Below are 24,441 nucleotides of genomic sequence, written 5' to 3'. Positions count from 1 at the left end.
CAACAACACTAGGGGATGGTTGAAAGTGACTATAATTCTTGGAATAATGAGCTTAATGTGTAATGTTATTTTTGTAACAATTTTCTTTTAGATTGGTTAGTGCACGAGCTTAATGTGTATTGTTGTTTTGGGGTTAGGTTTTCTTTTAGGTTGGTTAGCTGTATGAGCTTATTGTGTAATGTTTTGGTGTTATAAGAAATATTGGAATGAATTGGTTTGGTATCAGTTTTCAACAGACACAATGTATCAGTTTCAGCTTTATGTTTTATGAGAAATATTGGAATGAATTGTTTTGGTATCAATTTTATGTGTTATGAGATGTATCAGTTTTATATGTTATGACATCTATAAATAGAGAATACTGGATGTAGCACTATATATAGATTTCCTACAATTAAAATACCAACATATATATGTGAAGAATGTGTAAAATTTTAGCAAGATAGGAGCAGTTTTAATAAATCTGTAGGAAGCAAGGTCAACTGCATATTTAGGAAGCAAGGTCAATTGCATAATTGGTATCAATTTTCAACAGAATTGTGCAAAAGTAAGTTACATTGAAGGTGACATTTATAAGCCATAGTCATTGTACACAAAAGGTGGCATTTATAAGCCATAGTCATTGTACACAAAATGTGGCATTTATAAGCCATAGCCATAGTACACAAAAGGTGGCATTATAAGCCAATGTCAACACAACACAAAAAAAAAGACAATTAATTCAAAGTACACAAAAGTGGCATTAATTCACAGCACAAAAGTGACAGTTAAAACTTAGGGCTGGCTTGCAACTTGCTTTTTGGGACCCTTTTGAAGTCTCTTTTTCTTTTTGGGTGGTTGTTGAGATGAGCTTGTAGTTGGTGTAGCAGAAGAAACAGTTGTTGTTGGTGTAGCAGAAGAAACATTTGTTGTTGGTGTAGCAGAAGAAACATTTGTTGTTGGTTGTTGGCTTGATGGAGCAGTGGTCGCATTTGTTGTTGGTTGTTGGCTTGATGGAGTAGTAGTCTCAGTTTGTTGGCTTGATGGAGTAGTAGTCACAGTTGGTGGCAACTTGCAAGTGGCCTTGTTGTGGCCATCCTTATTGCACCTACTACACTTGATACCAAACTTTGCCCTTTTAAGCTGTGTTGCACTTCTTACTTGTTCCCCAGCCTCTTTGTTCCTTTTCTTTTTGGGTCTACCAGGTTGTCTTTTTATAGGAGGTGGTTGTAGGTCAACAGCATCTGTCTTGGTCCAAAGAGTAGCTCCATTGGCCGGATATATCACAGGAGTATAGCATGCTTCATAGCACTCCTTTTTGTAATAATCAGGAACAAAATCATCTACTTTTAATCGTTGATCCTTCAAACATGCATATGCATGACAACATGGTAGCCCAGTCAGCATCCATATTCTACATGAACATTCATGCTTTGACAGATTAACAGAATACTTTTCTTCTATGATTGTTATGTGCCTAACCTCATATTCTACCTCACCTACACGCCTGTTATAAATAAAGGAATACAATACATAAGAAAGAAAATTACTTCATGTATCAGGTCAGAGTTAATCTACTTCATGTATACACAAATTTAAGAAAGAAAATTACCTAACCATCCAATAGTTAGTCAGCTGAGATTGTTTTGCCAACTGCTTTCTGATATTGGGCAGAACAGTATCATTATATTTTGCAATCCTTTTCCTGTTAGACTCCCATCTCATCATCAGGTACACCCTAATCTTTTCAAGCATAGTCACAATGGGCTTGGCTCTTGCAGTTACAAAGACAGAGTTAAATGCTTCAGACATGTTATTCACCAAAGTGTCACACTTTGGACCACTTTTAAACATTGATTTACTCCAAAACCTAGGTGGGATCTTCCAAATGTGATTAAAGGCATCTGGATTCTCATCTTTAATCTGTCTCATAATTTTCTCCCAAGCATTTGGATGACTTGCATAAGCAGCCTTCCATATCAACTCCTTTAATTTGACACCAGGAAACTTCTTCTTGAAATTGCTATATAAGTGCCTACTCAAATATGTTTACACAATCAAAATAAATACACAATCAAATATGTTTACACAATCAAAAGGTGGAATAAATACTTAATCAAATATGTTTACCTAACACAAAACCTTTGATCAACTCTTGGTAGCAACTCTTCAAGTGCAGGTAACAAACCCTGTATCAAACACATATAGGTTAGAGCATGTAACAAACTCAATATCAGAATAAATGTATTAGTACTAACCTTTTGTTGATCACTTATAAATGTGTATGTCTTGCATATTCTGACACCTCCCAAATCAGTTGTTAATAATTCCAAAAACCAGCTCCAAGAATCTTTGGTTTCTCCCTCAACTACAGCATATGCTATGGGCAGCATTTGATCATTAGGATCCTTCCCAATTGCTGCAAGGATTTGTCCCCATAGTAGCCTTTCAAAAAACATCCATCCAAACCTATAATAGGTCTACACTTGAAGAAACTGTCCTTGCAAGCTTTGAAGCAGATATAGATCCTTTGGAAGTGTGGATTCAAAGGCCTATCAAGATTCTCAGTATTGTCCTCTCCACCTTGACTTGGTTGACTACTAATAACCACAGTTGAACCAGGGTTGGACCTTAAAAGCTCATGTCCATAATCATGGATTCTTGTATATTGATCCCTAAAAGAACCATCTACAATGTCAACTGGAATTGACTTAGCTCTGTATGCAAGTGTCTTATTGATCCCTACATTCCACTTTTGTTTTGTTTTCTCCATGATATCCCTCAGCTTCAAGTCAGGATTCCCTCTCACAGTGCTGATAATTTTTTTGCCCAACCATTTGGAATTCAAAAACCTAACCTTATAGTCTCTGCTACATGTGTGATTGTCAACAATCTTTCTTAGCTGCCATGTCTTTTTGTCTACTAACCTTGCACAATATGACTCTCATGGACATCCTTGCTTACATATGACTCTCATTCTCTTCCTATCATTTTTCTTAAATTGGAGATTTCTACCTGAGTGTATGGCATAAGTTATAATTCCTTCTTTAAAGTCTTCATTAGAAGCAAAATAAGTCCCTAATTCCCATTTGTAATCATCCATTTTTTTGGGAAGTTTGAAAGTTGGAAAATCATCTCTTATAACCTCATCATCTTCACTATCATAGTCAAGTGGTAACTCATCAGTATCATACTCCTCAGAATCACTCAAACCTCTAAAGTTTTGTTTATTAACCTCGGTTTCACAATCATCATCAAATAAACCATTACCTTGAACTTCCTCTTCCACCACCTTTTGTTTTCTTGGTCTTCCAACCTTGGGTTTCTTGGCACCTTTGCCCTTCTCCTCAGATTCCTTGTTAATATCTAGTCCTTCTGCAGCATTTTGGTTACCAACTAGTCCCTCAGCTATTTGGTCAAATTCAACAGCCTTAGTGGTCCCATCTAAAGTGATATCCACTATAGCATCAACAGACACAATGTCCCCCTCAAAGTTAACATTCTCATTTGAGTTCCCAGTGGTCCCATCCTTATTAAATTTCCCAAAAGGATCTTCTTGGTTGGCTGATTCTTCTACACCAGTGGGCCCTCCTTCATCAACATTGTCACCTAGATTATTCAAGTCTTCAATGGTCCCCAACTCATCAAAAGTTCCTACTATAGCAGCATTATTCAATTCATCCACATCCTCATTAATTAGTTAAGCTACTGCTTCAACTGGATGCATTACATATAGATGCACATTCCCATTAATCAATGCAATAACTTTCATTCTAGTTGTTCCTGTGTCGTCTTTCAACATCACTAACTCATTATCATCCATTGCATCATAATACCACAAGCTATCTACTTTTGGGTACCCTAGTTCTTTTAAACCATCCATAACCTCGAAATAACTCCAATAATCGGGGTCAACCCCCCAAATCTCCTCTAACCCATCATAACCTAGCCTATTAAACTCAGTAAACACACCCCCATGATGTACAACACACTCAAACCGATCACTCATGACCTAATCACAACGAATAAGGAATACGTGAGACTACGGAGAAGACAACAAGCTAATAACGACAACTATGAAAACAAAATGCAGAGATGATCCACGTACCTTAGCCTGCAAATGAGTACTGGAAACAATCTTCGTCTTCAGCCTGAGGTTTTTTTTGCATCTGCTAGGGTTCCTGAGACAAACTATGGAAATGAGGAGAATGACAAAATGACGTTCTTGAAACGAAAAGCTTGAAGAAATGAGGTTACTATTTGTGACACATCAGTATATGCATAATTGACACATCAGATCACTAAATGCCACATAAACTTTTTTTAACGTTTGTTGACAGAATGGATTTAACTGCCTAACAGAGACTGTTTGAAGGAGGCTAATGAAACGTTTTAAATTTGTGGGACTAAATTGAAACAATAAATTAAGTTACGGGACTAAAAGAGTAATTAAGCCTTAAAAATATGACCTTTTGTAAATAGAGAAAAGGGATGGTGCACTGACTGTAAATTATTTTTACACTGTCAATCAATGACAATCATGTATTCCGTCAAGTCAGACTGTAAATTTTAAAATATTTTTATGATCTGGCACTTTAAAATATTCTGATTGGATGTCTGAATAATATAGTGTAATATCGTTTAACTCTTATAAATAATAGAAAATAAAATTGAAAAACAAACCTTAATAAAAAAAATTGAATATTTATTCAATAATTTAACTTTTTGAGCAAGAATTGTTTGTTGGTGTAGTGGTTGAGTAAGACTTTTTAATGTAATAGGTATGTTCGAACCTTTGTACCAAAACAAAGTCTTCTTCGATGTATCTTGTATATCAGTTGGTTTAATTGCAAAATTGTTTATATTATAACTAAATAATATATTATTAGTTAAATTTGATTTTTTTATTGAGACTCTCGAATATTTGAGGTTCTGTGTGCGGTGGTTGGATTTATTTATAGATTCATTATTATTTATTTTTTATTTTTAGCCACAAAATTATAGGTTATTTTCAATATATTCTACAAATTTAAATGATTGAATATGTTTTGTTATAAAAAAAACAAGTAAATTGACACCATATAAATTTAAAAGAATAGAAAAAGAGTACCATTGATTGGTTGGATTGAATTCAACGTATCATAATGACCGTTTTAGCACTATGGCATCATTATTGGGTTTTCTCCTTGTCTCTCTTGCATGTGTAGTCATATTCAACCGCAACTAAATTCAGCATCACATTTGCGACTAGTCTTTTTCAATAGCAATTTAATTACCACTTTTTTGTTGAGATGAGTAACTCACTAACTCCTATAAAAAAAATTAATTAATTAATTCAGATACTAATAAGATCCATTTAAGGAATGTGATATCTTATAACATGCTATTATAGGATCCAGCTGATATACTTATAATCACTTTAATACCTTGATACTACTCTAAATCGTTCACTTTAACCTCAATAGAAAATATACGTATAATAGGTAAATTTTTAATATAACTAAAAGAAATAATTTCATTCTCCAGCACATATCCATCGTCCAATCCAATCGGATGATTGTCCGAATAGCACGCCACATCACACGTTTGCGGTTTTAACCGTTCTTAACATATAATGATAAAACGTGTTATGTCAAATATTCAAATTCATTTTCAATTTCACATTCTTTCATTGTCTTGGGTGTTGAAATTTTCACATTACTTCTCATTTTCTCAATATCTTAAACGTTAAAATGTTAATCTTGCAAAACAATCACCTCTTCATCACATCGAAAACTTGCTCCATCAATTCAAAATCTTATCTCTATCGTTTCACGAAACACTCTAGTTTACTAGAGAAACCTATACAAACGTTGGCATGTTTCATATGGACAGATTAGGGAACAAGCAATCGAAACGTTGGCATGTTCCATATGGACATGGTTAGGGAACAAGCACTCCAACAAACAATTAAAAACACATAAATATATAATAAAACCTAGTATCAAGACTTCTGGGTGAAATCAACACACTCCAATCCACTAAAATTAGCATACCAATCACTATTAAATTTAGCATACCAATCACTATTAAATTGATCAAACTAGTTTGTGTCACTCATACATCATTTATATACTACCCTAACTCAGCACTTGGACAAGAATCCCCAATAAAAACATAACTTTCAGTTGCAAGACCAACCAAGGGGACGAGGGAACATGATTTTTAATGCTTTGCTCTATAAAATGGAGACTGGACCAGGCTCATTAAACAAGAAGGTAGGTGATGCATCCATAGGTTGGGCAAACAAGCTAACTGACAGCTACATAAAATATGGTCCTAAAAAACTTTAACCATGCATGTATCTATTATTCTCATAACTCATTCCATTATTTCCTTGCCTAAATTTTAACATATGCATTATACCAACACCAACTCATGTTTGGTAAACCTAGTTAATTAATTCAATTCATTTTAAAAGAGTTTTTATTTTTATTTTATTATATTTTTACAAAATAAGTTAAAACACTGTGTGGAGTAGCCACATCAACATAATTCCGACCATATAAACACTTTTTCTGTGAGGATAAAGTATGTTTCTTGGTCCATTTTCTATTGTGACTGTAGAGGGGAATCCTATAGAAATCCTATGAGTTAGAAAAGAACTATATTAAAATTTAAAAATGTCCCGCAATTTTCGAAGATATATTTTCGAACGCATCATTTGCCTTATTTAATGACGCACAAAATCAGTGTCACTCTATTACAAAACAAAATTTAGTTCTGGATATACATCTCCAAACAGATCAATTAAATATATTGTTAACTGAGTGTCCCAGTAAAGTTTCCGGAGACATTTCTGTTTTTTAAAGTGGAAATATGAAAATCTGTCACCTTTGCATGTTAGATACATCTCCGGAAATATCAAACGTGAATTTGCTAAAAACAATGCCTGCATGATTAGACCTCATATCCATTTTTTCTAAAATTCATTCCAAAAATCATTTCATTCTCAATCAAGATTTTCACTCCAAAACTTCATTATTGTGTTTCATCACATCAAAAGAAGCCAAAGAAGTTGGAATTCAAGATAAACTTCATTTATTTAAAGCATAATTGCCCACATTAATCATGTGTTGTAGCTGAAAAAACTTACGTTTAATTTGGAAATACATTTATGGATTCTATATGAATATCTCTGAAATGCATTTCCGGATCCTGTAAGTCTTCATTTTCCAGTGGTCTATTTTCAATATTAGCTGCTCTTGAGTATTTTATGTTATTGTTTTCATTAGATATGGTGCACCCCCGATGTTTTCTCGAAACCTATTATGTCTTTGGATGCCAAATGTGTTGTTTTGAAGGAGGTAGATGTTGGCAATCATTTTAAATAAACAAGAGTTTGAATTTCGTGATCACATGCTTCAATGGATTTGTGCAGAGGCATCTAAATTGGAGTTTGGTGTTGTAATCGGAAAGTTCGATAATGGTTAGGATTGAATATGTGCATTTGTGACATTGACATGCGAGAGAAGTGGGAAATATATACCTCCCCTCCGTAATTTCAAACGAGATGAAATTGGTTCAAGAAAATGTGAGCGTCCCTTTAAATTTTGAGGTTATTTATTGACAAATAACAAATGGGGATTTGATGTGATATGTGGTTTCCATAACCATGATTTGTGTGAAAATTTAGCTGGTCATCCAACTGCATGTTGCCTCAAGTCAGAAGAGAAGGAATGTGTTTCAAGCATGACGTTGAATTTGGTGCAACCAAAAAATATACCTGCTACTTAGAAACGTAAAAAAACTCAGAAATATCGCAAATATCATATAAGGATACAATATTCAGTACCAAACTAACAAGGCACTAAGGAGGTATACAACTGAAATACAACACCTCTTGAAACTTTTAGGTGATAACAATTATGTATCTAGGTAGCGAACGTGCGAGGATAGAGTAACCGTTATATACATATTTTAGACTCGTCTTCATTCCATCAAGTTGTTCAACATGTTTCCTATTGTGGTTTTCATTGATTCAACGTATAAGACTAACAAGTATAAGCTTCCATTATTGGAAATTGTTGGTGTTACCTTTACTTATTTTTTCGAGTTTGCATTTCTATATAGAGAAATAGGAGAATGTTACTTAGGATTTAGAGGTGTATCGGGCAATATTAAAGGACCAAGAAATCATGTCAAAAGTAATTGTCAGGGAACGCGATACCGCTTTGATGAATTTGATTGCAAAGGTATTTCCTACTACTTATGCATTACTTTATAGGTATCACATAACAAAGAATGTGAGAAGTTGAGTTAAGCCCGCGGTAGGGACGAAACAAGTAGAGGGCTAAGATGGAAAAATAGTGGAAAAAATAATGGATGCATGGAATGTTATAATATATTCTTCTACAAGAGAGTTATATGTTGATGTTGTTATACATTTCAGGAAGGTGTGTGACAAATATCATGATTTATTGAAATATGTTTAAACTACAATTTAGGACCAAGTGAAAGAGAAGATTGTGTGTGTTTAGACCGATCAGGTTAGACACCTTGAAAATACAACAACAAACCGAGTTGAGTCTACTCATGATAGTGTAATGAAAGATGGTAAATCGAATATATATATATATATATATATATATATAGACTGAATGGGAAGTGATACAAGAGAGATTTATTTTTACTTATAGCAGCACTTTTGTATGAAAGCGCTGTCTAAAGGCCTTTTTTGGCGTAGTGGTCGGTGACAATATGAAACTCCACATCAAAGAACAATCGAGGTAGATTGTTTATCCCGAAACCACAAACTTGAAAAAATCCTCTCAACTAGTAAGAACTAAAGGTGCTCTTAAGAAGGTCAAACCTACATCGAGTGACAATTCAACTATGTAGTCTCCTTCATATTTTGAACATGTTGACAATCTTTTTCCAGAATCACCAACTCAAAAATCTAAAAATGTGTTTTCAAAGTAGCTCGCATTAGCAAACCAATTCTCCGCTTCCACCAAAAAACCTCATTCCTTGACGAGAAGTCGCTTTGTGTGCACAGATACATTGAATGGGTCGTCAATATTAAGGGTGACGGTAACTGCAGTTTTTAAGTTGTTTTTGCTTTGCTCGGTAAAGGACAAGAGGGTCACAAAATTGTCCGCCGTCAACTGATCCAAGAGTTGAGGGCCATAAAGAATCATACACACGATTATATGGGAAAAAAAGAAAATTTTGATGCAATTTATCATTCTCTTGTTACTTGCATTAGTGGAATGGCACTAGAGGATAAATGGACGTGCTTCCCTGAAATGGTTCACCTTATATAAAGTGTGTATGCTATATTGTGTACTGGTCTTACAAGATATAGTTTCTCATAAACATTTTTTCCACTGTGCATTTTCCTACCTCAAAATCCAAATGATTGTACTATGTTTGTTGGGTGGATTTCAAACCCATGATATTTTGTTCAAATTTATATGAAACCATAATGCCCTATATCACCATTTTGTCCAATCATATTAAAGAAATGATTTTTTTTAAATTTCATAATGAAAAAATAAATATTAACCAAATCATAAAAGTTTGAAAGAAAATGGGAATAACCGAAACTGAAGTCTGATTAAAAAAACACTATGGTGTAGTTTGATTATACTACAAAGTTTGAAAGAAATGAAAACAAAAGATAAAAGAAAAATAACAATGGAGGAAAATGTGTTTCATTACCTTTTAAACTTTGAAGCTTGCAATCTTGATTGTGGCATGATAATGAAGAAAATGTATTTTTTTATTGGGTTAATACCTATTTTGCCCCCTGCCACATGGGGTATAGTTGAAAAATCCCCCTGCCAAAAAAAAAAAATTGCAAGAAGTGCCTCGTAAAATTTCAGAAGTTTGATTTTTAACCTTTTTCACGCCACCTCATTAAAAAGTCTGATGTGACAATTTTATTTTTAATTTTTTTTATTATTTTTAATGACGTGGTTGGCTTGGCATTTTTATTAAAAAATTATCCCTAAAGAGTGTGTTGAACTCAGGACACAAAGCATGCATGACCAGCACCATTACCACTAGGCTGAATGATTTTTTTGTTTTGTAGTTGCCTTAGCTAAGTTATAATAGTTACTGCTAATGTTTATTAGCATTGACAGTTATTGTTTTCATAATTAATTAATATAAATATTATTAGTTAATAATTAAAGTATTATTTATTAGTTAATATTTATTAGTTAATGTTATTAATTAATATTACTTAAATTATAAATTAATAATTAATATTTTGAATAAACAATTAATTAAGAAATTCATTATAAAATAATAAAATAATATTTGTTTACTAATTAACGCTAATATTTATATATTTATATAAAATAAAATATATAAATATTAGTTAAATTAGTAAAATAATATTTGTTTACTAATTAACGCTAATTCTTATGCCCACGTATTTTCTCTATTAATTAAACTATATTTTACAATTAGTTAAATTATAAAATAATATTTATATTTAATTTAAAATATAAGTAATATTAATTATTAATGCTTAACGTTAACAGTAACTAAACAAATATTTAATTTACAATATTTATATGAGAAAAGGGGTGATGCACTGACAGTGTAAAATATTTTTACACTGTCAACCAATCACCACACATGTATCCAATTAAACCATTTTTTTATTTAAAAAAAACTTAATGACATGGCACATTTATAATTTTCTATTGGATGACAGTGTAAAGTTATTTTACACTGTCAGTGCACTACCTTGTAACTCAATATATTTAATTAATATTTGTTTATTTAATATTAACTTATAATTATTAATGCTAATATAAATATTAATACTAATAACGTAAATTATAATTTACATTGATATTAATTGTTAATAGTTAAATTATGAAGACTTATTTTTACAATAACAGTAACTATTTGTAAAACATTTTTATAATATGAACGTTAGTAATAATATTTGTTTACAGTTAATTATTAATGGCAATTATTATGAAAACAATAACACAACAAACAGAATCATTCTGCCTAGTGGTAATGGTGTTGGTCATGTAGGCTTTGTGTTCTGGGTTCAACACTCATTAGGGACAATTTTTTAAGCTTTCATATTTAACATTTCTAAAACCAAACAATAAAATAATAATAGAAATGCCACGTGGTATTAAAATAAATAAAAATTAACAAAAATGCCACCTAAGCCAACCACGTCATTAAAAATAAAATAAAAAATTGCCACATCAAACTTTTTAATGAGGTGGCGTGAAAAAGGTTAAAAATCAAACTTCTAAAATTTTACGAGGCACTTCTTGCAACTTTTTTTTTTGACAGGGGGTCTTTCAACTACACCCCATATGGCAGGGGGCAAAATAGATATTAACCTTTTTTATTTTATTCTAAAGTTATGTTGTGAATGCTTCATTGATAAAGAAGAAATTGAAATAAATCAAATATGAGTAAAAGGTGGAAAAGGCATTATGACCCTTCTGCAAATCAGATAATGCAACACTTGAAATGATTACTTTTATAGAAATCCACTTGGTTGAGTTAAGAAATAGGGTTACTTTTGAAGTTGAATTAGAAAGCGTGGAACAAATAGTTATTCGAAAGCAAATACTAAAAAAGAAGTAAAAAAGACAAATAATAGTGAAACATAGGCAACATGCCAGATTGAGATGGAAGCAAGGACATTTAATTAGGACTTTTCCAGAACATATTATGTTCTTATATGATATATTGGGGCTTTTAGGCTTTAAGTATTTTTTGAGCAAAATATAAGAATAGAATGCCCAAACCTTGGATGATATGACACTATGGTAACAATTCTTGCACAGGGATTCATCAACAAATTCTAAATCAAAAATTAATTGGAAGATAACTGTAACTCGGTGGGAGAACTGACTTTTTATTTTGCAAACAATGTTGCGGTGAGCAAGAGTCGCCACCGACTTTTATTTGGTCCAATTTTAGGAAATGTATAAAAGTACAGGAAAGACCTAAAAGAGAGTTTGAGTTCAGGGGGTAAGTTATAAAAAGGGAAGGTGTTAGCACCCTTTTCATCCATAGTTATCTACCGGCTCTTAGTTTGCTTAGCTCGTTTTGTTTTGTTTGAAAATCTTGAAAGCGTAGTGTGAGTTTGGATCAAAATGTTTATAGTGCAACTGAACTCCCATTCAACATCCCACATTTATGAGTTTGGATCAAAATGTTTAAAGCATAAAAACAGAAAAGTAAATATTAACACCAAAAAAATTCATTCTTCAGAGAGAAGAGACTTATCAAGCATGCATATAATTTACTTCTCACAAACTTAAACTTATCGACCGGTTATACTCAACCTACAATACTAGTCCAACAAAGAGAAACTTCGCCCGACAAATCCTTATTCACTCGTCTGGCGACCAAGAGGCGAACCAAGTTAGTAGCCAGGGGAAATTTTCATCTTCACGTTCGCCCGACGAAGGAGAGCTTCACCCGATGATTCACACCAGAAGCAGCAGATTCGCCCCGCGAATGAGAGCTTTGCCCAGTACCAGTTTGCAACTTCTTCTTTTCTTCATTCCATTGGCTTTCTTTCTTTGCCTCATTTCTTTGTTGACGCAAAATGCATTCTTGAAGCTTCATTCCTCAATGCTCCATACATGCTCAAATACCTACAAAATGAATGAAAAACTATTTGTTGGTACATAAATGATCAATGTCTAAACCAACATGCCCCCCTGACATTCTAACTCTTGAATTATAACTCCCAGACTTGGTGAAACGACCCGTGTCAGGTGACATGGGTGGCCGTGTCAGCCCCTAATTTCTCACTCTTAGATTTTCTTTATCAGCATTCCATCCTGACCCGGTCCGTGTCAGGTGACACGGGTGGCCGTGTTAGGCCTCCTGCAACATGGTCAGATCTTCTCTGAAACTTCCAATTTCTTTCACTTTCTCGTACCGAGACCTTTGTATTGTGTGCCTGAACATAGAGATAATCACAAACAGCCAACCAACGCATAAAATGCATAAAAGCTAAATAAAACTCAAAACAATAAAATTCGAACAATACGCACGAAAGATGTAAATGACTCTAATAACAAAATATAACATGAATCGCTGCAGATTACCTGAATTATTGTCAATTAAATGACATGAGCATAGTAAAAATGGTGACCGATCACTTATTCTTCGTAGACTATCACTTCTTAACGTCCAATAAAACTATACTAGTACAATTATAATATCAACAGTTAATTTATTTCATTTTATTAACTATCCATTTTATATTAATTAAATTATTTTTACGCTATAAATCAATTAACAAATTCAATCATTAAAAATTTTATTAATAAAGATTTATTTTTTTTTTCCGTTAAACCAACTTAGTTGGTAGCTATGTAAGGACATCGAGTGCAAGAGCGCGAGTTTGAACCTTGATATTTGAAGAAAATAATAGTTTTTTTATTATAAAGATTTTTATTTAGTTAGCAAAGAATTGGTTTATATTAAAAAAAGTATTTCATAATGTCTAAAAAATCACACTCCTAAAAGAAAGACATAAGTAAAATAGAAAATAAAATGGTAAAATCTATTTTTGGTCCCTGTAAATTATTAAATTTTATTTTTGATCCTTATAAAAAAATTAGCATGTTTTGGTCTCTACAAAATTATAATGCACGTAATTCTAGTCTCCATTGTTAAATCAATACGTATTTCTGAATAATTATTTTACAGACATGTTTAAAACATTATAAAAAGTTTCTTAAAAAAACTTAAAATTTAATTTCTAAATTTAGATTTTAATTACTTTTATCATTATTTTTTGAAATTTTAAAAAATCATATTTAATTAATCTTATTTTAAATTTTTTTAGAATTTAGTAAATAAATATTTTATGATTTTTTTGACAAGAATAATATTTTAAAAATATATGAAAAAAGTTATTAAAAAATTTAAAAGTTAAAAACTAATTAAATCTTTTAAATTTTTTAAAAATAAGAAGAACTAAGACTTTGGTTGGTAAGGCATAATTTTAAGCTTATATCCTATAGCTTATAGCTTATAAGCTCATATGACAATTTAGATCTGTTTGATAACGGTCTTTTCATCACTAACTTATAGCTTATTTTACTAGCTTATAACTTATTTTCTAGACGTTATTTTAAATAGCATTTTAGCTTATAACTTATAGCTTATCATTTTTTTCTTTCTTTTTTATCCTTATTATTTTAGCATAAACTCATTTTTATTCTTTATAATTTATATTTATAGCATAAACTCATTTTAGCATAAATATCTTTTAAGTTATTTTATATTTATAAGTTAATAGAACCGTCTATTTTACCAAATACTTCAAATAACTTAACAATTATCAGTCTCAACCATCAGCCATAAGCTATAAGGTATCAACCATAAACTATAAGGGTATGTTTGGTGCGCAGGATAAAAGATAAGATAAGACATTTGTATCATATCCTATCTTAATCCACTGTTTGCTGACACAACAAGATAAGATAAGTTAATCCTGAAACTTATCTTATCCTGTCTCACTGGTTCAAATTGTTATCCTGAATATGAGCTGGGTTAGAATCCGACAGGATAGGATAATAAAATGATTTACTAATTTATCCCTATAAAATATAATTTAAAATAAAAAATTAAATATGACAAAATAAAAATAAAAAATAATTTGATATTAAATAAAAAATATTAATAAAAAAATTTTAAAATATATGTATAATTGTTATAAGGATAATTTTTTAACTTTATAAAATATAAAAAAATTAGAAATTTAAAAATAAAATAATTATTGAAATTTTAAAAATATAAATACTAATTTATTTTTTATCAAATTAAATATATGTTCTTGCAAGGGTAATTTATATATATATATATTCCTTATCTAATATATATATTGCTTATCTAATATATATACAAGAATTCATCATGATCTTTTTTTAAGAAAAATTGAAATTATATACTCAACAGTGTTAGGGAGTTTTTTTTAATTATAAATATTATTTTTTTTATCAATTTATAAATTTAAAATATTTTATAAAATAATTTTAAAAAAATATATTTGTTATATATATATATATATATATATATATATATATATATATATATATATATATATATATATATATATATATATATATATATATATATATATATATATATATATATATATATATATATATATATATATATATATATATATATATAATTTGGTATTTTGTGTTAACCAACCACATGATAGGATAAGTCTTATCCTGTCTGTATCATATCATATCTTTATCCTGCTTGATATTCTATCACATCTCTATCATATCCTGCACATTAAACGGTTCCTAAACTATCAATCATCAGTCATCAACTATAAATTATAAACTATCAGCTAGATTATCAGTAAACCGCAATTTTTATAAAAAAGACCCTAAGACTACGGCTCTGTTTGGTAAGTCATGTTTTCGAGCTTATAGCTTATGTCTTATGTCTTATAAGCTCATATGATAATTTAGACCCGTTTGGTAACGGTCTTTTCATCACGAGCTTATAGCTTATAGCTTATTTTCCAGACGCTATTTCAAATAGCGTTTTACCTTATGTCTTATAGCTTATCATTTTTTCTTCTTTTTTATCCTTATTATTTTAATTAAAATCCATTTTTAACCTTTATAATTTATTTTAATTTAAAATAAAATAAATATATATTAAATATCTTTTATGTCATTTTACATTTATAAGTTAGTTGAACCGCTAATTTTACCAAACAGTTTAATTAACTTATAAGCTATCAGTCTCAACCATCCGCTATAAGCTATAAGTCATCAGTCATCAGCCATCAGTCATAAGCTATAAGCTATCAGCTAGCTTATCAGTCAACCGCTATTTTTACCAAACAGACCCTACATCATAATAATTTTGTATGATTAAAATATATTATTTTTAAAAAAAATTAAAAATAAAATTAAAAGTATTTATAAGAACTAAAAATATATTTAACCTAAAACAAAATAAAAAAAGTTCATTAAGGAATTGAATTTTCTTCGCGGACACTTTATCGTGGTAATCAAAGCTAACCTGAAAATTCAGAAAGTTCAGTCCGAGTTAACATTGACGGCAACAACCATAACAACAAACCAGAGAACCGATTTTTCCATTGAAAGAAACCCTTAGATTGAAATCGGAGAAGACGATGGAATATCTAGGGATTGATTTGAGTTGTGCCGTTGGATCTCTTCGCAACGGAAACTTCCCTGACAAAGATTGCTTGCTTCCTTTAATTTCTAAACTCCTCGGTTACGCCATCGTCGCCGCTTCCACCACCGTCAAACTCCCTCAGGCACTACTCCTCCTGTTTTCTCTTCTCTCAATTTAATTTTTCCGTTACCGTTAACTGTTTTCTCTAATATCAATTAACTGTTTAGGGTAAAGTAATTAATCGATTAGGTTTTAATAGTTTCGTAGTTTATTATGCACTTGTAATGCTTAATTTTGTAATCAACTCTTTCTTACTGTTAATTCTTAGGTTTTATATATCTGTAGCACTGACACCTCTGGAAGGTGTGCCAGTGTCAGAAACCGACATTGTGATTAAGTAGTGTTAGTGTCGGTGTGGTGTTTCCGGTGTCCATGCTTCATATTTGTTTGATGTTAACTAGTGTTTTAATTTGATGAATGTTGATTTAAGCTTGTTTGGTGTGAGTTTGGTTCTTCTGTGGTGAAAATTGATTTTGTTAAATTTGATTTTGGTTAAAAGATGGAATGATAATTACTTTGGATCGATTTATGTAAATTTGAGTCGAATGATAAATTTGAGGCTAAAAGTTATAGTTGGAGGCTCAAACTCGAACTCTCGGCTTCAGATTATTAATAGAATTATCAATTCGGAAGGCAATAACAATTCTACTCGGCAACATTTAAATATGGCAAATCAATTTTTGTACTTCTAGAATTACTTACTTTTGCTAAAATGAATTCAAACATGCACTTAATTTGTTTGCACTTTGAAATTGAACTGGATTTCCTAATTGTGTTGATATTGTGAAGCTCAGATTTTGAAAATTGTGAAGCATAAAAGTGTGAGAGGCCTTAGCATGTTAGCGTTCGAGCTTGAAGTTGTTGGGTATACCATAGCACTGGCTTACTCTCTTCACAAAGGCCTTCCTTTTTCAGCTTATGGAGAATTGTTGTTTCTTTTGATCCAAGGTGCACTTGTGCTTTGCAATTTTGTTTTTGCTTATTCCTTGGTCAGTATCTGTATATGTTCTTTATCATTCTTCCATTTAACCATTATGTTATATCATGTACTTTTGAACGGTATTGTGGCGAGGGTTCAATTAGAATGAGGCGTAACTAAAAAGTTGACTGAAAAAGGAATAGAATAAACAAATATGATATGAAAAACCCAAAAAATGGCAAATTTCGGGTGTTTTATTGGAATGTGTGACTCGTTGGGCAGTAAAGTGCCCAGTGTTATAGATGGCGGATAGCAGTCCATGGCGGCGAGCCCCAAAACCGCCATGTATATCCTCCATAGAGGCCACGGCGCCGCCATTTGTTAACCCTGAAAGTGCCAATAAAAGCACGAGCCAAGTCTCCTGGTGGACGAGTAGAAAAGATAAGAAAGGAATGAATGTATCAGAGAAAAATGGGGATTGTAGTACTATTAAAAAAACAATTTAAAAATTGTCACTAAGATGGTTTGGTAATCATGTGAGAAAAGACCAATAGAGATCCCAATAAGGATAGTTGATCATATGGACAATAGTAGTCCAATTGACAAATGTAGAGGAAGACCAAGTTAACTCTTAAGGGAAACAAAGGCCTCAATCCAAACAGCTTTTCTGCGGACAACTGTAGTAAAATTTAATAATTGTGATTTGGAATTTCTTAGAGATGTAGGTCTTGGCTTCTAAAAAAGTTAAACCAAATTTACACCTCAGCCTTCATATGTGATCATTGTTTCTTTTCTGCTTTGTTACCCTGCAAGAACCGGCCCATTGATTGACTGTGTTTGAATATTACTTTTTCAAACATTCTCTCTATTCATACTTGGTGGATTCATATAGATACTAGTTTGTCCTGCTGTATTCTGTTGATGATTTTGACTAATTTTACATGCTGAATTGCTGATATTCTTGCTTGCTCGTGCAACATAGGCTGTTGATGATGCAACATGTACATCTATATCATTTGTTAGATATATCATGGTCTTCCTTTTTTGTGATTTAGTCTAACTTAATCCATCCTCTCCATTTCTGATACAGCTTTCATATTGGTTGCCATAATCTACTACTATTCTCAACCTATTAGTACAATCACATGGATTCGGCCATTAATGTATCCTACCTTCTTGCTAAAGCACTAAGTTTCATTCTCACATTTTGCAATATAATCAAATGTTCTCGATTATTTCCTTGATATATTGGTTTTCAGATATTGTGCTGTAGCACCCACAGTCTTAGCTGGTAAAATTGATCCTCTCCTCTTTGAGGCCTTGTATGTAAGTAATAACTTTATAACTTTATGTTCAACATGCATTTACTTATGGTGCTGAAAGTTTTCTCCAATTGTATATGTTGTATTCCTCTGTCAATTCTTGATGTCGAGCATTTTAGCCTATATTTATAATTAGTAGGTTATACTGATCTCTATCGTCAATATTTCTTGATGGGAATTTGATCTTTTGCAGGCTTCCCAGCATTTAATATTTCTGTGTGCAAGGGTCCCACAAATATGGCAAAACTTTTCTGTAAGTAGAAACACAAAGGGCTGTTTTGGATTCATGCTATATTGTGTTGAAGAAAATACATAGTTGGCAAATAAGCTACTTTTGTTGTACAATTGATGATGATCTACTTGAAATTAGTTAGATAGATGGTTGTCAAACTGTTAAGTTAACAAATACAATCATAGAAGTTTCTAATTCAGTTATTAAAATTGAGTTAACTTGCTTACGAAATTGTTTAATGTAAATTTTGATAGACTCACATAGATTTACATAGAATCACAACTCAAATGTTTAGAACATAATGGTTATTTCTCCTGATACATGCCTAAATTTCATGTTTTTAAAAAAATCCAAAATGAAACGGCTGATTGATAAGGCTCCAATTCACAAAAGTTCAATCTCTTTCTCACCATTGTGAGTTTTAGCACTCAACTCCACAGATTATCAATGTGAAGCATCTGCAAAGGTGGTGAATGATGTTGTATTGAGTCTCAACCCCATATCTCCTACCCATCATAAACGAAGTGAAGCGAAAAACACGAACAAACCCATCTTTGCAAGTTTGCATTGAAACCAACTGGCCAACATGGCGAATGAATGGAGCTAACTCCAGCTCCAACTAGAGGAATTCAGTTCCACCATTCTTTTCTCTTAGTAATTTCGAACCTTGGTCAATTTGTACATCAATTTTGAACTTATTACTCTTTTTTTTTTTTTGTGTTGAATTGTTAAAATCTTCTGATTTATGAATTTGTCCATCGTTTTTGAATTGGTCTGGTCCTGTGGTTAGAATATTTATTAGAATATTGATAACTACTAAGTACACACTATTAAACTATGTTTAGATATTAAGATAGATGCTCTAAGCGTTATTTTTGTATTAAGTAAACTTCTAAAATTACAAATTGACTTTACTTTCATGAGTTGTATGGACTCTTGAGTTTGACAATATTGAGTACATGACAAATATGGTTTCTAATTCTAAGTTACTGGGTTGCCATCCTATCTGCATTTTGAAGAAAACTAGGAGCTTTTATTCCTCTTGTAATGATAGGCTAGAATCTTGTGAATTTCCATATTATTCCTGAATGTTTGTTTTAGGTTTTTTTCCAAATTTTTCAACTAAAGAAGTGCATGTCAACAATTTGTTTTTCACCATTCTTATTTGTCACTGGTAACTCTGGTTTGTGCAGAATAAAAGTACAGGGGAGCTCAGCTTTTTAACTTCTTTTATGAACTTTGGAGGTTCAATGGGTAAGCCAATAGATATTTAATAAAACTTAGGCTGCTGTTTGCATTTGTTGGAATACTAAATTTTTTGTTTATATTTGCTGCAGTTAGAGTATTCACCACCATCCAAGAAAATGCTCCCAAAAGTGGTATCCTTTCTTCTTAATTTGTTTTCATCATCATTTCTTTTTTATTTGCCATTGTCATCATCATTTCTTTTTTTAGAAAAGTTAAATTGTTGTTTTGGGAGTGAGATAGAATAAACAGTTCCATTGCCATATTTATGGGCCCCTATATTTAAAAACATAGGTCCCTATTCAAGGGAATTTGTGTATTTCCCTCTCCAAGAAAGTTCACTCATTTTTCATAAGGATGAGTTTATAGAAAACATTTCCTCTTGTTCGTTAATTTGCTTCAAAAAAGCGTAATAATTATCTTCATCAACTCACATTCATATACAGTTCTCTTGGAGGATCTAATGACTAAGATAGTAGATCACTTGAGAACTCAAGCTCTCTATAGACTAGTTTTTCTTAATCCTTATGAAATAGAAACCCAAATTTTTTTATGCTTATATATACTTGTGCAAATGTTCTGTGATGTAACCTGTAAAGTCCTAATATGTGCTTCGAAAATTGTTATTTTTCAGAAGTTTCCTTTTTAAATTGGTTACCACTTCTGAAAGCCACTTTCATAATCCTAACATTTCTATGATTTTGTCGATGAAATTGAACATATTCCAACCAGTTTTTATTGTTTTATTATGTTGAAAGAAACTTTTGGGATGGTGTCCACTCAAGCATCTGGCGATGTTTAATTATTAAACTTTTTTTTTAATATAAATCATGTTGTTCATCTCTTGACTTACTAGTTATTATGGCGATGATTCAGTCTTTTTGACATTTACGTTTCTGTATAGCAGTCTTTCCCTAGTTTGTTTATTCTGATTGTTATATATAATTGTGATTGTTTCCTTAATTCTATTGAAGTTCTATTGGGCTATGCAATTGGTGTTGCAACAAATTTTACCATCTTAAGTCAGATATTGATGTACCAAAAGCCTCAGGCTACAAAAGAGAAGAAAGTGAGATAGAACTATACGGGTGTCTGCATATCCCTCCATCGTGTTCAACTCTCAACAGGCGCTGCTGCATGGACAGGCCATGCACATAATTTTATCAGTCTTGAATCTACCCCCTTAACTTTATGCAATTTCAATTGTTGATGGGTGGACATTTCTTACGATAGCGAAGAGTGCAGGTGTATGTTTTCATTTATTTAGGAACCTGAGACTCTTATGCTTAAATATTTTGCCATTGTCTATCACACGATAATTTAAAGGATGCTTGCAGGTTCGTTGTAACAATATCTTTCTTGTAGTTTTGATTCTCTTTATATGGTCATGTGATTTATTACTCACCCAAGCTAGCTTGTTAATTCTCATGGGATCAATCAATTTGGTAATATGGAAAATACTTGGTAGTACGAGACAAAAACGCACGACCAAATCTGTACCGTTGTTCTAGTAGTCTATAACTATGTACAATGTTAACTCCTAACACCAATATCATCAAATAAAAGTTTGAGAAACCATGACCAATTTTCCTTTGTTTTCCCTTCAATTAGTGCAATAACTAGTTCTGCAGTGCTTGAAAATATTTTTACATGCTAACATAACATATGTAAGGTCTCTAGAAATGAAGTCTCTTGTCAGCTTTCATACCTTGATCTAGTTGTACAATTAATCTTGATAGTTAAATTCGGATTTGATCTTAAAATTTGATGGTAGAAGTCATAAATTTTAGTGTACTACTCTATGAATGATCCATTTATCATGTCTTTAGCTAAGCACATTATTTTGACATCCTTTGTCTTATTAACACCTACATTCCATTTTCTTTAATGGCTTAAATAATGATTTCGTCCCTGTAAGTTAGCGTGTTTTTGGTTTTAGTTCTTGAATATTTTTTTTTTCGTTCCAAGTCCCCATATGTTCAATTCGCTTTGGCTTCAGTCCCTCATGTCAAAGGAACGTTAAAAAAAAAGGATTAGGTGGCAAACATTGCTGACATGGATAACATTGTTTCATTTTATTTTATTTTTCATTACACATGTGGACATCTTCTCTTTGCAATATATTTAATAGGGACCAAATGGAAAAAAAATAGAATTCGTTCTTCTTTTCTTTCAAGGTCTTTAACTTCAAAATCCCTCATCTTCTTTGCTGCACCTCTTCATTCCCTTCTGCAATGGCTTCCAATTCGTCTGCTAACTCTCATCACGTTGAAGCACCGGTTTGTGGTTGCAATAGAAGCATGAAAATGTTTATGTCAAACTCCATTGATAACCCTAAAAGGAGGTTTTGGAAGTGTCAAAATGCAGGGTTAATGTCTGGTTGCAAGTTATTCCTTTGGGATGATGAGCTTGAACGAAATCCAATTAACGATGGTAGAAGTGCATGTGTGTGCAACTGCTCTGAAATGTTGAAGGATTTACGGTCCATTGTTACGGACATTGAAACTGGCAAAAAGGCAAAGATGAAGATTAAGTTGGAGAAGGAGAAGAGGGAGGTGACTGTTGAAGTTGTTGTTGGTTGGGTCATGGGGGTTCTTCGTTGTTTGTCACAAATGGTGTTGAACCCAGTTGTTTGCTTTTGTTTATTGTTTTTTAGTTCAGTTCGTGTAACATATATGTATTTTGGAAATGGTCCCTGTACCATATGATGAATGAAAAAGATGTTTTGACTTTTGGTATCATATGTATCATATTATATTGGTCATCCTGTATTGAATTATGCATAAACCAAACTTGATAATGTTCATCAAAGCTAAAACAATTGTAAAAGCTATAGGCTTGATAATGTATCCAAAACATACTTCAAATGTGCATAGAAAATTGTGCATAGAGCATTGTATCCAAAACAATTATAAAACATTTGTTGTGTATAAAAAAAACTTGATAATGTATCCAAAACATACTTCAATTGTGCATAAAACATTGTCTCATAAAACCATATTACATGGTTGTGTCCAAAACATAATTGTTAAATCTCCAAGGGTTAGGTCATAATTCAAAATAAGAAACAACAAGTCTTAAACAAGTCATAATACACAATGGTTCACATCAACTCCATTAAGTCATAATACAAGTCTTAAACACGTCTACAATTTCTATGGTTATGTTGCACTGCTTCCTTCTCCCTTAAGCTTTTTGCACTTGAGTACCCTTGTTCTATCACTCCTCCTCAACTCCAACTTCCTTGCCACTTTTTGTTTGGGTTTTTTTGCCTATGAAGACACAAATTAAAACAGATTAAGTTAAGCAAATATCAATATAGCAGAGAGTACAACTGAAGCCATATTTTCAGTAACAAACTTAACTGGTTTAGGGGGCGCAGGTACAGGTTCATTAGTTATAGCCTCAACATCTCTAAGAGGTGCAGACAAAATGTAGTTTGGTTGTGAGTCACCAACTACTTGAGAAACCATTACAGGTGCAGCCTCACGATCTGGAACATGGTCACAAGCAACTTGAGGTGGAACTTGAGCAGTGATATCATTAACATTGGGTTGAGGTTATGCTGCTTCAAAAGTTGCACACAGATTTGCTGCAAGCATTTAAAACTCATGGTCGACATCACAATCAACATTAGGTTGTTGTTGCTCAGTAGGAGGATCCAATGGAGGTTGTGGCTGCACAGTAGGAGTATCCAATGGAGGTTGTTGCTGCACAGTAGGAGGATCAACTTGAGGTTGTTGCTGCACCACAGACGGAGGATCCTCTTGAGGCTGTGTAGTATTTTTCTTTGGTTTTTTCTGCATACAAAGTGAAACTATCAATATCATATGCCAACATAATGATTGAATACATTTTTATAGAGATAGGATTGTACCTTTCTTTTCTGAGCTTCAGGATCAGGAACCAATACTGAACAACTCCTTGCATTGTGTCCATGTACACCACAGTTGGTACAACAATATGAGGTCTGTGTCCTTCCCTTGTTAGGGTCTTCATCAGGTTTCCTCCTCCTTAATTTCCTGGGCCTACCAGGGCCTCTTTTGTATGATGGAGGCAACATCTCCTCAGCATTCACCTCAGGCCACATGTCTTGGCCATTAATAGGACTGACATTGAAATCATAGCATGCCACATATGTTTCTTTAGAATAACAGTCATCTACATATTCTTCTGGGCATTGGTTCCTAAAGCCTAAGGCAGCCACTACATGTCTACATGGTATGCCTACCAACTCCCAAAAGTTACAGGTACAAGTTCTCTTAGAAGTGTCAACTATGAAGCTATGTTTTCTATGGATATGTTCAACTTGCCAAATAGTATCACCAGACCAGTTTGGAACCCAATTACCAGCAAGTTATACCTCTTTATCTAACCTAATTCTAGATCTTGGCATTATCATATGTTCCCACCTATCAACCTTTTCTGTTAGGGTAGCATTTCTATTCATTAGGTAGTTTCTTATCCATTCACACATGGTTAAGATTGGTTTATCCCTAGCCACAAGTATTGTG

At 32.3% G+C, this 24,441-nt stretch overlaps 2 protein-coding genes across 2 annotated transcripts; one reads left to right on the top strand and one right to left on the bottom strand.

Annotated features, from left to right (window-relative positions):
• Window positions 1-774: 774 nt before the first annotated feature.
• Window positions 775-2,752, bottom strand: LOC131598590 (uncharacterized). The gene is made up of 5 exons (XM_058871173.1): window positions 2,449-2,752; window positions 2,238-2,398; window positions 2,110-2,168; window positions 1,592-2,014; window positions 775-1,486 (listed from the first exon to the last, which is right to left on the bottom strand). Exons 1-5 carry the CDS (start codon window positions 2,750-2,752, stop codon window positions 775-777), a joined length of 1,659 nt encoding a protein of 552 aa, XP_058727156.1.
• Window positions 2,753-15,967: 13,215 nt separating this feature from the next.
• On the top strand, window positions 15,968-21,331 carry LOC131596497 (mannose-P-dolichol utilization defect 1 protein homolog 2). The gene is made up of 8 exons (XM_058869156.1): window positions 15,968-16,291; window positions 17,004-17,157; window positions 18,219-18,291; window positions 18,388-18,454; window positions 18,644-18,703; window positions 19,876-19,936; window positions 20,020-20,061; window positions 20,902-21,331. The coding sequence occupies exons 1-8, from the start codon at window positions 16,145-16,147 to the stop codon at window positions 21,003-21,005; spliced, it is 708 nt and encodes a 235-aa protein (XP_058725139.1). The 5' UTR covers window positions 15,968-16,144; the 3' UTR covers window positions 21,006-21,331.
• Window positions 21,332-24,441: the final 3,110 nt, after the last annotated feature.

This window comes from Vicia villosa, linkage group LG4 (genome assembly GCF_029867415.1).
Source record: "Vicia villosa cultivar HV-30 ecotype Madison, WI linkage group LG4, Vvil1.0, whole genome shotgun sequence".
NCBI classification, from domain to species: Eukaryota; Viridiplantae; Streptophyta; class Magnoliopsida; order Fabales; family Fabaceae; genus Vicia; species Vicia villosa.
The sequence above is the reverse complement of the archived record's forward strand: the minus strand, read 5'-3'. Positions and strand labels throughout refer to the sequence as shown.